Raw genomic sequence first — 12,986 nt, 5'->3', positions numbered from 1 at the left:
AAGTAGCTTGGTCACTATCTGACTTTAGCTAATTGTTCCTCTTAGTAAGATTTTCCTTCCCTAATTGTGCTTTGGTAAATGTTATTAGTTCAATTATCTGAACATGGAAGAAACATGAGACATGCATGTATGTGTCCTCCGTTACTCAGCTTGAGAGATGCCGGGTTTGCTTTTGCTTTTTATCATTTTGGGAGTAGGGACACAGAGTCATTTGTCTGCTCAGAGACTCCCTCAGATTCCCACAACGCCAGGATCCAGGAGCTCCATTCTGGACCCAAGGACATGCTGCCTCCCCAAGGGAGACTAGCAGGGGCGGGACTCGGCCTCCGGGGTGCCCACGCGGAGTGCGGGGCGCCTGCAGAGTAGCCCTGCCCCACAGCGCCTGCCCCCGCTCTGCTTCTCAGTTCTTTGGAAGGCAGAGGAGAGAAGGGGGCCACTCCTGCCCACTGGCTCACTCCCAGGCCAGGCTGGCCTCACCCTGATGTGTGATGCAACGCAGGACGCCACACAGGTGGCAGACCTGGTCACTTGTCACTGAAGCCGTCACTGCTGAATTCCGGGGTCTGTGTTGCAGGAAGCTGGGGAGCAGGTAGGGTGCATCTTGAACCTGGACTCTGCTGTGGGACGTGCGTGTATTTCAGCCGGCATCGCGACAGCCGGGCCCGACGCCTGCGCCTGCTCTGGCTGTGTAGTCTGGCCTCTTTTCTGTTGTCCCATTGCTTATAATCACTTTCTCTTTTCCTTCAAAGTCCTGAGTGTTGGGGTGGTTGCTGCACAGCTGGCTTGGAACACCTGCCTCCCAGAGTGCCAGTTTAAGTTCCAGCTCTGCTGCTTTTGATGCAGCTTCGGGCTCACCCGTCCTGGGAGGCGGCCAGGGGCCCTGCCACCCACAGGAGGCACCCGGAAGCAGCCTGGCTGCCGCAGCAAACCAGCAGAGGCAACAACACTCTCCCCTTGCGTCTCTCTGCCAGTCGGCCTTTCAAAGAAATAAGTCTTTTGGGTTAGCAGGATGGCCTAGCAGCCAAAGTCCTCGCCTTGAACGCACCGGGATCCTATATGGGTGCCGGTTCTAATCCCAGCAGCTCCACTTCCCATCCAGCTCCCTGCTTCTGGCCTGGGAAAGCAGTCAAGGACGGCCCAAAGCCTTGGGACCCAGCATCCAAGTGGGAGACCTGAAGAAGCTCCTGGCTCCTGGGTTCGTATTGGCTCAGCTCCAGCTGTTGTGGTCACTTGGGGAGTGAACCATCGGATGGAAGATCTTCCTCTCTGTCTCTCCTCCTCTCTGTATATCTCACTTTGCCCAAGGCAGGGGACGGCCCGTGCCCTGGGAAGGCCAGTGGCCAGAGGACTGCCCCTCCCCACCGTAGTGGGAAAGCACAAGCTCAAGCCGCACCAATGACACATTTATTTGGGGAACAATAATGGCAAAATCATCGTCCAAATTCTGAAATGATTACAGCAGACACCCAGACCTCCACCAACTGCACGTTAAGGAGCCACCCTCCCCGCTCCCTGGCGAGCACCACGTGGGCGATGACCCCGCTGATCCAGCGGGTGGAGGAGCGGCTGGACCTCCTGGTGGTCGGGGAGTCCCGGAGGTGTGGGATACGCTAGAACACTCCCTGGAGAAGCTGGACTCGGTCGAGCTTTCCTGGAGGAGAGGACAGCTTGGGCACCTGTGCCTGGAGGCGCTCATCTGTCTCGGGGCCTTCCCAGCTCTCCAGGCGGTGGGGTCCCCGAGGGACACTCCCTTGGGCTGAGGCCCGAAACCCCAGATCAATCAACCAAGCAATCAAATATCTTGGGGTGCGTCTTGCTTGGCAGGCTTGTTTGCAGATTTCAGGGGTCCAGGCTCTGGCGGAGGTCTCAGCCCTGTGCGCGCTCCACCCGGAACCGCATGCTGACCACCCCGTCTATGCCAGCTTGGATCTCGTCGTTCTCGGCCACCCGGCCCACGCCCTCGGGCGTCCCGGTCAGGATGAGGTCGCCCTCTTCCAGGGCCATGATGTTGGACACGTAGCTGATGAGGTAGGGGACAGAGAAGATCATGGAGGCCGTGTGGCCCTCCTGCCGGAGCTGGCCATTGACCTTGAGCCAGAGCCTGAGGTTGTGCGGGTCCGGGACGCGTTCCTTGGGCACGAACGCGCTGACCGGGCAGGAGCTGGTGAAGCCCTTGGCCAGCGTCCAGGGCAGCCCCTTCCTTTTGCACTCGTCCTGCACGTCCCGCGCGGTCATGTCCAGGCACAGGGCGTAGCCGGCCACGTAGTCCATGGCGGCGGCCTCGGGGACGGCGCGCGCGCGCCCGCCCAGCACCACGCCCAGCTCCAGCTCGTGGTGCAGGTTGTCGGTGTAGGCGGGCACGAGGATGGGCGAGCCCTCGGGCGCGTAGGCGCTGGACGGCTTCAGGAAGAGGACCGGCTCGCTGGGCAGGGCGCCGCGCATCTCCCGCACGTGGTCCGCGTAGTTCCTGCCCACGCACACGATGTTCTTCCCCCACTCCCAGAAGCGGGACAGCTGCTTGGGGGCCGCCATGGCGCTCACGTGACTGCGGCTGCCGGTGTCCCGGTGTCCCGGCAGGGAGTGTCCCGGTGTGCCGGTGTCCCGGTGTGCCGGTGTCCCGGGCAGGGAGTGTCCTGGGCAGGGAGTGTCCCGGTGTGCCGGTGTGCCGGTGTGCCGGTGTCCCGGGCAGGGAGTGTCCTGGGCAGGGAGTGTCCCGGTGTCCCGATGTTCCGGGGACCGAGGCCGGGCACCCGGAGAGGTGGAGGCCGCACGCAGCGTCCCGGCACGGAAGAGCGCGGCTGGACGCGGGCGCGCTGATTGGCCCGTGCGCGGAGGGGGGCGGTGTCAGAGGGCGCTGATTGGCCCGATCGGGGAGCAGGCGGGGCGGGGCGCGCGCTGATTGGCTGCGCGCGGGCGAGGCCGGCGTCGTGGGGGCGCGGCGCGGCCGTCCGTCCCGCGGCCGGGTCATGGTCATCGGCCGCCGGAGCCTCGCTGCCCTGGGAGTCGCCTGCGCCCGCCGCGGCCTGGGTAGGTGGGCCCCGGGCCGGGGCGCGCGGGCGGCCGTTGCCGCGCCTGCTGACGCCGTTTTCTGTTGGCGCAGGTGCCCGCGTCCGCGCCGCCCGCCGGGCCGCGGGGCTGGACGGGCTCAGGACCGCGCGTCCCCGGGCAGCGCCGCCCTCGCTGGCAGCTGTCAGTGACCGGGCCCCAGTGAGCTGGGCTCGCGCAGGCGGTGCCCGGGGCGGCCGTGGGCAGCGGTAGCGCCGGTGCCGTCCAGAGCCAGAGGAGAAGGTTCTGGAGCACGCCCCGCCGGTGCCGCCAGGGGGACCTGACAGGGCGGCCGGGTCACTTGGCCGGAGCTGCCCACCCTCTGGACCGCTTTGGGGAGCGGCCGCCGTACACAGTTGGTCCTTAGTGCTGTCGGGGGCGATTGTGCTTTGGAGTAGGTGGGGACGGCTTGACCGAGAAGTTGTGGGGTCTGTCCCTTGTCTGTCCACCGGGCTCCCCTCGGGCTTCTGCCGCCTGCGCGGGGCTGGCGGGTGGCCCGGGGTGGCCGTGAGTGCCTGGGGTGGCCGTGAGCGCCTGGGGTGGCCGTGGGCGTGTGGACACATGCTCCGGGAGCTGAGAGGAGCTGCCCCGTCCGGCTGCAGTGCTGGCTAAGCCGGACTGACGCTGCCTCCAGGGCCAGCCGTGCTGCGGTTCCTGCTGCTGCACTCAGGTCCCAGGAAGAGTCTGACAGTGAAGCAGGGGGCCATGAAGGTTGAGCTCCTGCCGGCTCTGACAGACAACTACATGTACCTGGTCATTGATGAGGGTACCAAGGAGGCCGCCATCGTGGACCCGGTGCAGCCCCAGAAGGTAGGGCAGCCCCCAAAGGGCTTTGTGACCACAGCATCCTTGTGGCTTCGCCAAGCTGGATGAAGTCAGTGCAAACCAGGGCCCAGCCACTCAGTTTCGGATGGCCAGGCAGGGGGTGGAGTGAGCCAGCGTAGGCTTCTGTCCTTGAGGTACAGGACGTCTCCTGCGGGGCTCTACAGCCTGGCTCGGGGGTGCTGATGGCTGTTGCCCATGTGGCTGCAGGTACTGGACACCGTGAAGAAGCATGGCGTGAAGCTGACCACCGTGCTCACCACCCACCACCACTGGTAAGCGGGGTGGGCCAGGGTGGGGTGTCTTGTGGGGAGCCTGAGCCTGCCTCCTCAGCCTCTTCCCTGCTGGGGCCCCCGTCTGCCTGTGGGGTCTTCTGGATTGGGGAAGGGGCCTCATTGCCTGGGGAGAGCGGGGGCAGCACTCCATCTCCTGGCAGGTCAGCAGGGAGCTGGGTCAGAAGGAAGCAGGGCAGAGGGCATGGGGTGGTACATACAGACGCACCTCAGTGCCAGGCCTGCTTCTTCAAAGTTAGGAAACATGTCTGCTTGGCTTTTACTATGCTTGCTCACAGTAACCACATGAAGGCAGGCCATGCCATTGCTTTGAACCACCCTGGCCCTGGGCCCTGGTGAGCTCCCAGTACCTCCTCGCCCACCCCAGCTGGGGCCAGGCATGGCCAGCCTGGCGGGCCGCTGGTTCAGCCAGTAGCACCAGCCACTGCCTGGGTGCCAGGCCAGGCCCTAACTTTAGGGATGGGCTGAGCCCCGCCCGAGCCGTACCGCCTTGCTCCAGGCCCTTGTGGTGGCTCCTCCTACTGGTGGGTGCCGGGAGCGCTCACAGGGGCAGCCCCTGCAGAGGCCTCGGCTGTGGGTGGACGGGCCAGGTGGACCGGCGTGATGTCTTCCTGAATTGGAAGCCTCACACCGAGTGCCAGGGTAGGGCCTGCGCCTCCCAGGAGCACCGTCATGCCACTGCCGTTTGAAGAACCAGGGATGTATGGGTGCCATGGCCTGGGCTTGGGCTGCACTGGGTCTGTGTGGCTGCCCTGAAGGATCACCAGGCAGCTTCCGGCCCACCCCGCGGGGTCTTCATGGGCCTGGCCTCTGCAGGCGGCCCTGGAGGGAGGGAGCTGCCGGGCAGCAGCACAGGGGAGGCCTGTGTCCTGGCCTGTGTGTGGCGTGTACAGCCTTGCCTCGAGCAGGGGCCACCAGCTCTCGGGGTGGATTTCTTGCCTGACAAGGGCTGCTATCCTCTCAGTCACGGGGGCAATTGGGAGCTCCTGGAGGAGTGGCCGCGGTGTGACCGAGCGGGCCGGGTGGGCTGGGGTGTTGTCATGGCCCTGAAGACTCTGGGCTGGGACCGCCCAAGGTGTCTGCTACTTGGTTTCTGAGCTTTCTAAGCCGCAGGGTGGGAGCTGGGTGTCTGAGCCGTTTGTGGTGGAGCTGAGTGGTAGACCCCAGGAAGCTTCCTGCTCCCTTCTGGGCTGGGAGCTCGGCAGGGTGACGGTCGGCCCCCCGTCCTGCTTGCCTCCCAGGGACCACGCCGGAGGCAATGAGAAGCTGGTCCAGCTGCAGCCCGGGCTCAAGGTGTACGGCGGTGATGATCGCATCGGGGCCCTGACTCACAAGGTCACACACCTGTCCACATTACAGGTGGGTGGCAACCAGCAGGAGGGCATCACCTGGGCAGGATCCTTGGAGCCACCCTGTCCCTGAGCTGAGGCAGGCACACAGCTGCAGAACGCGACTAGGCCTTGCTGGCGACCGCAGGGTGCCCGTCTGGGTGCTGTGTGGGCTCCTCAGCGCCTTGCCATTGTGGGCCTTCTCTGCAGCTCAGCGGGGAGGACAGAGCAGCCCACAGGTGTGGGGTGGCTGCTGGCACACTCCAGCAAGCACATCTCGTCCTCAGCTTGATGGTGGATTGGGACGTTTTGGGGGCAAAGGACAGGCAGGTGGGGTAGGAATGCCACCTCACCTGGTCTGACTTGGCTTGGTTTAGCAGAAATCCCCGAATCTGTGCGGCCTGCAAGCCGGTGTGCGCTGGGCAGAGATCAGGCCCCCAGGTGGGCAGCAGGGTACACACATGCAGCTGCTCTTCTAGGTGGGGTCTCTGAACATCAAATGTCTGTTCACCCCGTGTCACACCTCGGGACATGTCTGTTACCTGGTGAGCAAGCCTGGGGGTGCGGAGCCCCCCGCCGTGTTCACAGGTGAGAGTGTGGCTGTGCCCCATCTGGTGGGCTGGCACAGACTGCGTTTTCTCTAACCCCTGCATGATGGGAACTGCCACTCCAGTGTGAGCAGAGGCCCCAGAGCGGCCCAGCTGGCCCCAGAAGGGAAGGTTGGAGTCTGGGGGGATGCGTACATTAGGAGGGGGTGTGGGGAGGCAGGTGGACGCCCCTGGGTCTCTCCTGGAGTCTCACGCCTGAGGCTGCCATGTGCCACTATGCTCACCCCCTCTGCCTGACCTCTCACTGCTCCACGTGCCCCGAGGCGCACAGCTTTATGGGAGAATGAATGCTGGCACTCTCGGGCCCTCCACCCTCCGTGGACCTTTGTCCCCAGGGTGGTCCAGGTGGGACATGTGGTTGTGGCTCTTGCTGGCCCTGTTACCTGCTGCTCCCTGGTCAGAGGCGTGAGCTGTGGGAGCTGTGGGAGGCCCTGGGCTGCTGTGAGGGCAGAGGCCCAGGTGCCTCTAGGCAGGGGTTGGACAGGGAGGGCCGAGCTTGTGAGGGGCGTGGGTGGCTGTCAGGGCTTGGTCATGGGTCTGGCTGGCAGTTGGGTGGCCACAGTGCCTACTGGTACTTGGGCGCCCTAAGCAGGGTGGCAGTGGTCTGGGTAGATGTGGCTGGAGGGCTGCTGGGTCTCGGAGCTCGGGTGTCATGCAGGAGGATGTCCGTGACCATGCCCGCCTGCCACCGTTCCCAGGTGACACCCTGTTTGTGGCTGGCTGCGGCAAGTTCTATGAAGGTACTGCCGACGAGATGTACCGAGCTCTGCTCGAGGTCCTGGGCCGGCTCCCTCCTGACACGGTAAGTGTGGCTCCAGCCTGTGGGGCAGCTGCGGGTCCTGGAGATGTGAGCAGGCAGCAGGGCCCCCCGCAGGGCCCTGTCTGATGTGCTGGCAGCCCAGCTGGCACTGCCAGCACTCAGGCATCAGCTTTGCCCTCAGAGAGTCTACTGTGGCCACGAGTACACCGTCAGCAACCTCAAGTTCGCGCGCCACGTGGAGCCTAACAATGCCGCCATTCAGCAGAAGCTGGCCTGGGCCAAGGTGAGTAGACCTGGTGACCCCTGTCGGGCCAGTGCCTTCCCGAGGGACCTTGGCACGGGGAGCCCACGCCATGGCGTGCAGCACTGCCCACAGAGACTCGGTGCTGACAAACTCCCCACACAGCTGTGGGCTTGAGCCCAGCTCCTGTGGGGCTCCGTCTGCCCCCTGCTGGCCACAGTCTGTACCTGAATGGAGTCATCCCTCAGAAAGGCAGAGAAATCCTGCAGTGGTTACTCTCCAAGCAGCTGCAGCCACTGGGGCTGGCCCCGGGAAGTGGGGGCCAGGAGCTGCCTGGAGCCTCTCAGTCCTGGGCCGTCAGCAGCGAGCTGCATCAAAGCGGAGCAGCCAGGTGTTGAGCCAGCTCTCTGATGTGGGATTCTGGCACCGTGGGCGGTGGCCTGACTTGGCTGCCTGCATTTCCGGAGAAGTAGGCGGACAGCCTCCCCACCGCATGGCGGACTCACTCCCCAGGTGCCTGTGTGGGTCGGGCTGCACCAGGGCTGACAGTGAGAGCCGGGCACTCGGTTCAGGCCTTGCCAACTCATGGGGCCGTCCCCTGCCGCCTCCCAGGGCCTCCGCCCCAGCCTGGAGCTGCGTCCGCTGCATGTCTGAAGGTGCTCCTGTTGGTGCCACAGCCGGCAGCACAGCCCAGGACACAGGGAGAGGCCTGTGGGTTGGCGGGGAGCTGTGTGCCGAGGACTGCATGCCAGGCTGCCACGGGCACAGCTCTCAGAAATTCTGTGTGTCTCTCTCCTACTTTGAGAAGGCTTTCTGGGCTTTAATTGCCTGATTTGGGTCTTCCTCAGGTTTTTTTTTTTTTTTTTCCTAAAGACTGATTTATTTTTCTTGGAAAGTTAGATATACAGAGAGCAGGAGAGACAGAGAGGAAGATCTTCCGTCTGATGGTTCACTCCCCAAGTGAGCGCAACGGCCGGTGTGTGCCGATCTGAAGCTCTTCCGGGTCTCCCACACGGGTGCAGGGTCCCAAGGCTTTGGGCCGTCCTCAACTGCTTTCCCAGGCCACAAGCCGGGAGCTGGATGGGAAGTGGAGCTGCTGGGATATGAACTGGCACCCATATGGGATCCTGGTGCATGCAAGGCGATGACTTTGCCACTAAGCTATGGTGCCGGGCCCTTCCTCAGGTTTTTTGAGCTTATAAAATACTCAGCATGACAAGTCAGACTACTGTCATCAGTAACAAATGGCCATCCAGTTCACACTGGGCATTGAGTAGTATTTCCTATAGAATTGCACAGGGTATGCAAGTGTGTAACTTCCGTTGAACTGTTAGCCTCACATTCACTACAGAGCAGTGCTGAGCAAACACAGGGGAGCAGCACGGACGCGCACTGCCCCGCACACCGGGGACTGAACCGTCACTGCCCTAGTGGCCCTGGCCGCTGACCTTCCTGCTGCTCTGGGTCACTCCTGTCAGCACCCCTCGCAGGGTGCTCTGGGGGGTGGCGGGCAGCTGTAACGGCTGTGTGGGTGTTTGAGGGTCGTGCTTTTCCTTGGGCACATAGCTCAGGTGCAGTTCCGGGTTGTGGGGTTAACTTGTGTTTAGCATTTAAGGAAGAATCGGGCTTCTAGCAGGCTGCAGTCCCTCTCCACGGGCAGCTGGTACGTGGCTGTGCTGCTCACGCCTTCAGGCTGGCATGTCCCCCGTGTCCCTGCAAGCGCTGGCCTCTCAGGCCTCCGGGCGTGTCCAGTGCTGCTGGTCCCTGAGGTGGGAGTTCCTGACACACTTGTGTGTCACGCCCAGTGTGAGTGCCCGGTTTCTCCGGTTGGGCCTTGCCTCCATTTTCTTACGTCTCTTGAAAACAGAAGTCAAAGCTTCAAAGTTCAGCTTATGTTTTGTCAGGCTTTAGTGTGCCAATTGAGAAGCCTGTGTGTGAGTAGGTCTAGAAGTACTACAGTGTTTGGGTAAGTTGACACTATGCTTTCAAGGAGATGTTTGGACAGGGTGGCAGCCAGGAGCCCCGCACGCTGGGGGAGATGCCGCCCGGCCCACGGGCACCGCTGCTCAGAGCAGGCGCTGCAGTTTGTACTCCACGTGGGACAGATGTCTGCTTTTATGGAAGGCGGCTGGGAGAGAGAGGGAGAGTAAGTGTGTTGGGCCGCTCCTCGACGGCCCCGTGGGCGCGAGGCCAGGCCAGCCTCAAGCCAGGAACCTCAACTCCGGCCGAGTCTCCCGTGTGCCGCTGCTTTCCCCGGGAGCCGTCGGGAACACCAGTGCTCAGGAGGGGGGCCAGCATGGCAGCCTGGAGCTCAACCTGCTGTGCCATGGTGCCGGCCCCTCAAGTAGTTGGGGTGCCTTGTAAAAACTCATTTGTTTGAGTCCGTTCTAGAGAAATGCAGAGATCCTCCCTCTGCCGGTCCACTCCCCAGATGGCTGCAACAGCCGGAGTGGAGCCACCTCAGGGTCTCTCTCGGCGGCAGGGGCTCCTAACACCTCACTGCTGTGTGCACTGGGCGAGGAGACCCGGGCTCCCCGCGGCCCACGGGAACCGTGGCGCAGCACCTGGAGGGGACGGAGCCCTCGGGCGTCATTTCCATCTGTTGAGGTCTTCGGTTTTCTCGATGTTTTGATTTTCAGTGTTGAAGTTCATGTGCATATTGTTCAGTGCAGCCCTAAGTTACTTCATGCCTCTGGATTTTAGGGTAAATGAGCGTGTTGCTAATGTCTCCTGTGCCCATGACCTTGCTAACCTCACCTCGGCTGCCCACAGTCCTGTCCGTGCCCGACAACTTCCTCCCGGCTTGGTTCCCTCCTGCCTGGCCGCAGTGCCCAGCCCCGGCAGGGGCTACGGGCGGAGTGACGGCCACAGCCCTCGCTGGAGGTTGAGGGAGTTTTTATGACGGGCGGGTCTGGGGTTTGCCAGGTGCTGTCTGGCTCCGGCGCTGCTGGCACCCTTCTCGGCAAGCGCTGGTTTGTGTCCGACGCCAAGGCCTCCAGGCCCACTGCTCCTTGTGCATGTCGCATCAAGCTCGCCGTAAGACGCTGTGTCACTTGAACGAGACACACACTGACCCTCACCCCACCCGCCCACACTGAGCTGTCAGACGCCCAGCCTAGCGCACACCGCGTCATGGTGTCCTGTCTCCATTATTCGCAGTTGCAAGTGTTTTCAAACGTTTGTCATTTCTTTGCTATCCAAGTTAACCCTGTTCACATGTATCCTTTTGAAGGTTGTATGAGAATTTTCAAACACACACGGAAAAGCTGCAGGAATTTTATTTTCTCAAGCAGCCTTCTTTGCAATTGTGTGTCCATCCCTCCACCTCACGGCTGTGAGCCTACCTGTGTGGCGGTCCCTGTCACCTGAGGGTCATGTTGGACGGCAGTGCCAGGCATTCCCACATACACGTGTTAAGGATTTACTTGAAAGGTGGCTGGGGTGGTGTTGTGGCATAGTGGGTTAAGTCCTAGCCTACAGTGCAATCTTCCCATATGGGTGCCAGTTCTAATCCCAGCAGCTCCACTGCCCATCCAGCTCCCTGCTTGTGGCCTGGGAAAGCAGTTGAGGACGGCCCAGAGCCTTGGGACCCTGCACCCGTGTGGGAGACCCAGAGGGGCTCCCGGCTCCTAATTGGCGCAGCTCTGGCCATTGTGGCCACGTGGGGAGTGAGCCAGTGGACAGATCTTTGTCTCTCCTCTCTGTAAATCTGTCTTTCAAACAAGCAAAAATAAACCTTTTAAAATAATGATTTGAAAGGCACAGGGACTAAGGTGGCACCCCATCTACTAGCTAACTCCCCACACACGGTCAGGAGCCAGGCTGGTCCAGGTCCCCCATGAGTAAGCACCCCAGCAGAGGCCGTCACCCTGCCCTCCTCACAGGGCAGCTGAGCACTGGAGGGACCCGTTCAGGCCATTTCCACTGGAACTGTGGTGGGTGGGGGGCTGTGTGGAGACCCCAGCTCAGGCCCCACTTCCTGTAGGAGGTGGACGGCCTGCGGCCAAGTCCCTCCCCACGGGCTCCCCGGGACGCTGGCCCCCAGAGGGGCGCCCTGCCACCCGCCCCCTGAGCTGTGCTGGTCCCCGGCAGGAGCGTTCCGGCAGCGGGGAGCCCACGGTGCCGTCCACGATCGCAGAGGAGTTCACCTACAACCCCTTCATGAGAGTCAGGTAGGCGGGCGGCCCTGGCGAGGGTCCCGCCGGAGAAGGTTCTGGAAGGGTGGGTTGAGCAGGCCGCCTTCCCGCCGGCCTGAGCGCGGCCCCGCCCGCAGGGAGAAGTCGGTGCAGCAGCACGCGGGCGAGACGGACCCGGTGACCACCATGCGCGCCATCCGCCGGGAGAAGGACCAGTTCAAGGCACCCCGGGACTGAGGGCGTCCGCCCCGATCCGGCTCGGCACACAGGAGATGCTCTTGGTTTTAAATTAACCCCTAAGCCCTCTGCTTGTCTTATCAAATGTTCTAATGCGTATTTATAAGAGAAAAGCTCAACAAGTATCCATCTCGCTGGCCTGGTGCGGACTGCCTGCCTGCCCCCAAGGGCCGCCGTGACGTCAGACGTGCGCGTGCGCACACGACGCCTGAAGCCAGAGCGCTCAGGGCGGGGCGTGCCCGGCTGGCCCGAGGTGCAGCGGGAGGGAGACCCCCAGGACGCCGAGCAGGCAGGGGAGGGTCGGCGGGGCCCCCGCTGGCTCGGAGCTGCAGCTCTGGCCCTGTCCCGGGTTACAGTTGTGCAGGCCAGGCCAGTGTGGGGGCTCAACACGATACTCCGCTTGCTCGCGCTGGCACCCATGTGATCCAGTTCGTGTTCCTGCTTGTGGCCTGGGAAAGCAGTTGAGGACGGCCCAAAGCCTTGGGACCCTGCACCCACGTGGGAGACCTGGAGGATGTTCCTGGCTCCTGGCCAGCTCAGCTCAGCTTCAGCCATTGCAGTCATCTGGCGAGTGAACCTTTCTCCTCTCTGTAAGTTGGCGTTTTGAATTAAAGTAACTTACATTTTACAAACATACATATGCGGAACGCAGGTTGTAGTTGTAGCTGCCCGGCACTCAGCTCCCAGGCCGGGCTCCTGCCGGGTGCACACGCCTCTGGGTACCATGTCTGCAGCTTTTTCTCTGCCACTCTGAGCCTCTCTCTCGAAGTTTCTCCTCCTCTCCTCACCTCCCTTTCCACGAACCCTGTCTGCCCTCTGTCCCTCTCCCTAACCCCCACGCCGCTCCTTGCTTCCTGTCTGCCCTCTGGCTCTCCCTGCTCCTCTTCGGGCATATCCGTCCCTCTTTCTTTTTCTGGCCTCTGTGGGTCTTGTCCTTCGTCTTGCACGGTTTCTCTCCTGGCTCTCTAGCTCGCCCTCTGTCTTCCCTTTCAAAGGAAGGAAGGAGAGAGGAGACAGGTGCTTTTTCCATTCGCTGCTTTATTCCCTAAATGGCTACAGCAGCTGAGCTGATCTGGAGCCAGGAGTTTCCTCTGGGTCTCCCACGTGGGGCAGAGGCCCTAGCTCTTGGGGAGCACCCCCCACTGCTTTCCCAGGCCAGTAAAGGGAAGTGGTGGGAAGTGAAGCGGCCGAGGCTCCAACACATGCCCGTAATGGGAAGCTGGTTCCAGTCCGGGCAGGAGCCACCCCGTGTCCCTGCTGACATGAGGGACGTGGTGTCGCAGCAGGTGGGAAGGCTTCCCTGGGCTCTGGAGTCGCCGAGCCAGCACTGTCCTGGCAGGGAGTGGAGCGGGTGCAGCCGCCACCACCAGCAGGAGGCTGGAAAGAGAATGAGGCTGGAACTTGAAGGCGGGCCTGTAGCAGGCACCTTGGCCATCAGCCCACCGGGGAAGTCCTCCCTCAGCGTGCAGCCATGCAAGAGTGGCTCATTCCACTGGGGGAGGGCCAGGCTGGACTC

General features: G+C 62.5%; 2 protein-coding genes across 6 annotated transcripts; one reads left to right on the top strand and one right to left on the bottom strand.

The window, feature by feature from the left end:
• Positions 1-1,857: 1,857 nt before the first annotated feature.
• FAHD1 (fumarylacetoacetate hydrolase domain containing 1) lies at positions 1,858-2,550 on the bottom strand. Its single transcript, XM_058680460.1, has one exon. It carries the CDS (start codon positions 2,530-2,532, stop codon positions 1,867-1,869), a length of 666 nt encoding a protein of 221 aa, XP_058536443.1. The 5' UTR covers positions 2,533-2,550; the 3' UTR covers positions 1,858-1,866.
• A 370-nt stretch (positions 2,551-2,920) lies between these two features.
• Positions 2,921-11,488, top strand: HAGH (hydroxyacylglutathione hydrolase). 5 transcript variants are annotated; one of them, XM_058680446.1, is made up of 9 exons: positions 2,921-3,027; positions 3,680-3,855; positions 4,078-4,142; positions 5,402-5,519; positions 5,968-6,076; positions 6,795-6,898; positions 7,038-7,139; positions 11,190-11,269; positions 11,371-11,488. In XM_058680446.1, the coding sequence occupies exons 1-9, from the start codon at positions 2,967-2,969 to the stop codon at positions 11,468-11,470; spliced, it is 915 nt and encodes a 304-aa protein (XP_058536429.1). In that variant the 5' UTR covers positions 2,921-2,966; the 3' UTR covers positions 11,471-11,488. The 5 variants fall into 5 exon arrangements, with proteins under 5 accessions (XP_058536429.1, XP_058536432.1, XP_058536433.1 ...); XM_058680448.1 differs by lacking the exon at positions 2,921-3,027 and adding an exon at positions 3,151-3,207 and having other exon boundaries at positions 11,371-11,482; XM_058680447.1 differs by lacking the exon at positions 2,921-3,027 and adding an exon at positions 3,267-3,288 and having other exon boundaries at positions 11,371-11,482.
• Positions 11,489-12,986: the final 1,498 nt, after the last annotated feature.

The sequence above is a fragment of the Ochotona princeps genome, chromosome 24 (genome assembly GCF_030435755.1).
Source record: "Ochotona princeps isolate mOchPri1 chromosome 24, mOchPri1.hap1, whole genome shotgun sequence".
NCBI classification, from domain to species: domain Eukaryota; kingdom Metazoa; phylum Chordata; class Mammalia; order Lagomorpha; family Ochotonidae; genus Ochotona; species Ochotona princeps.
This window is presented reverse-complemented; position numbering and strand designations above follow the sequence as displayed.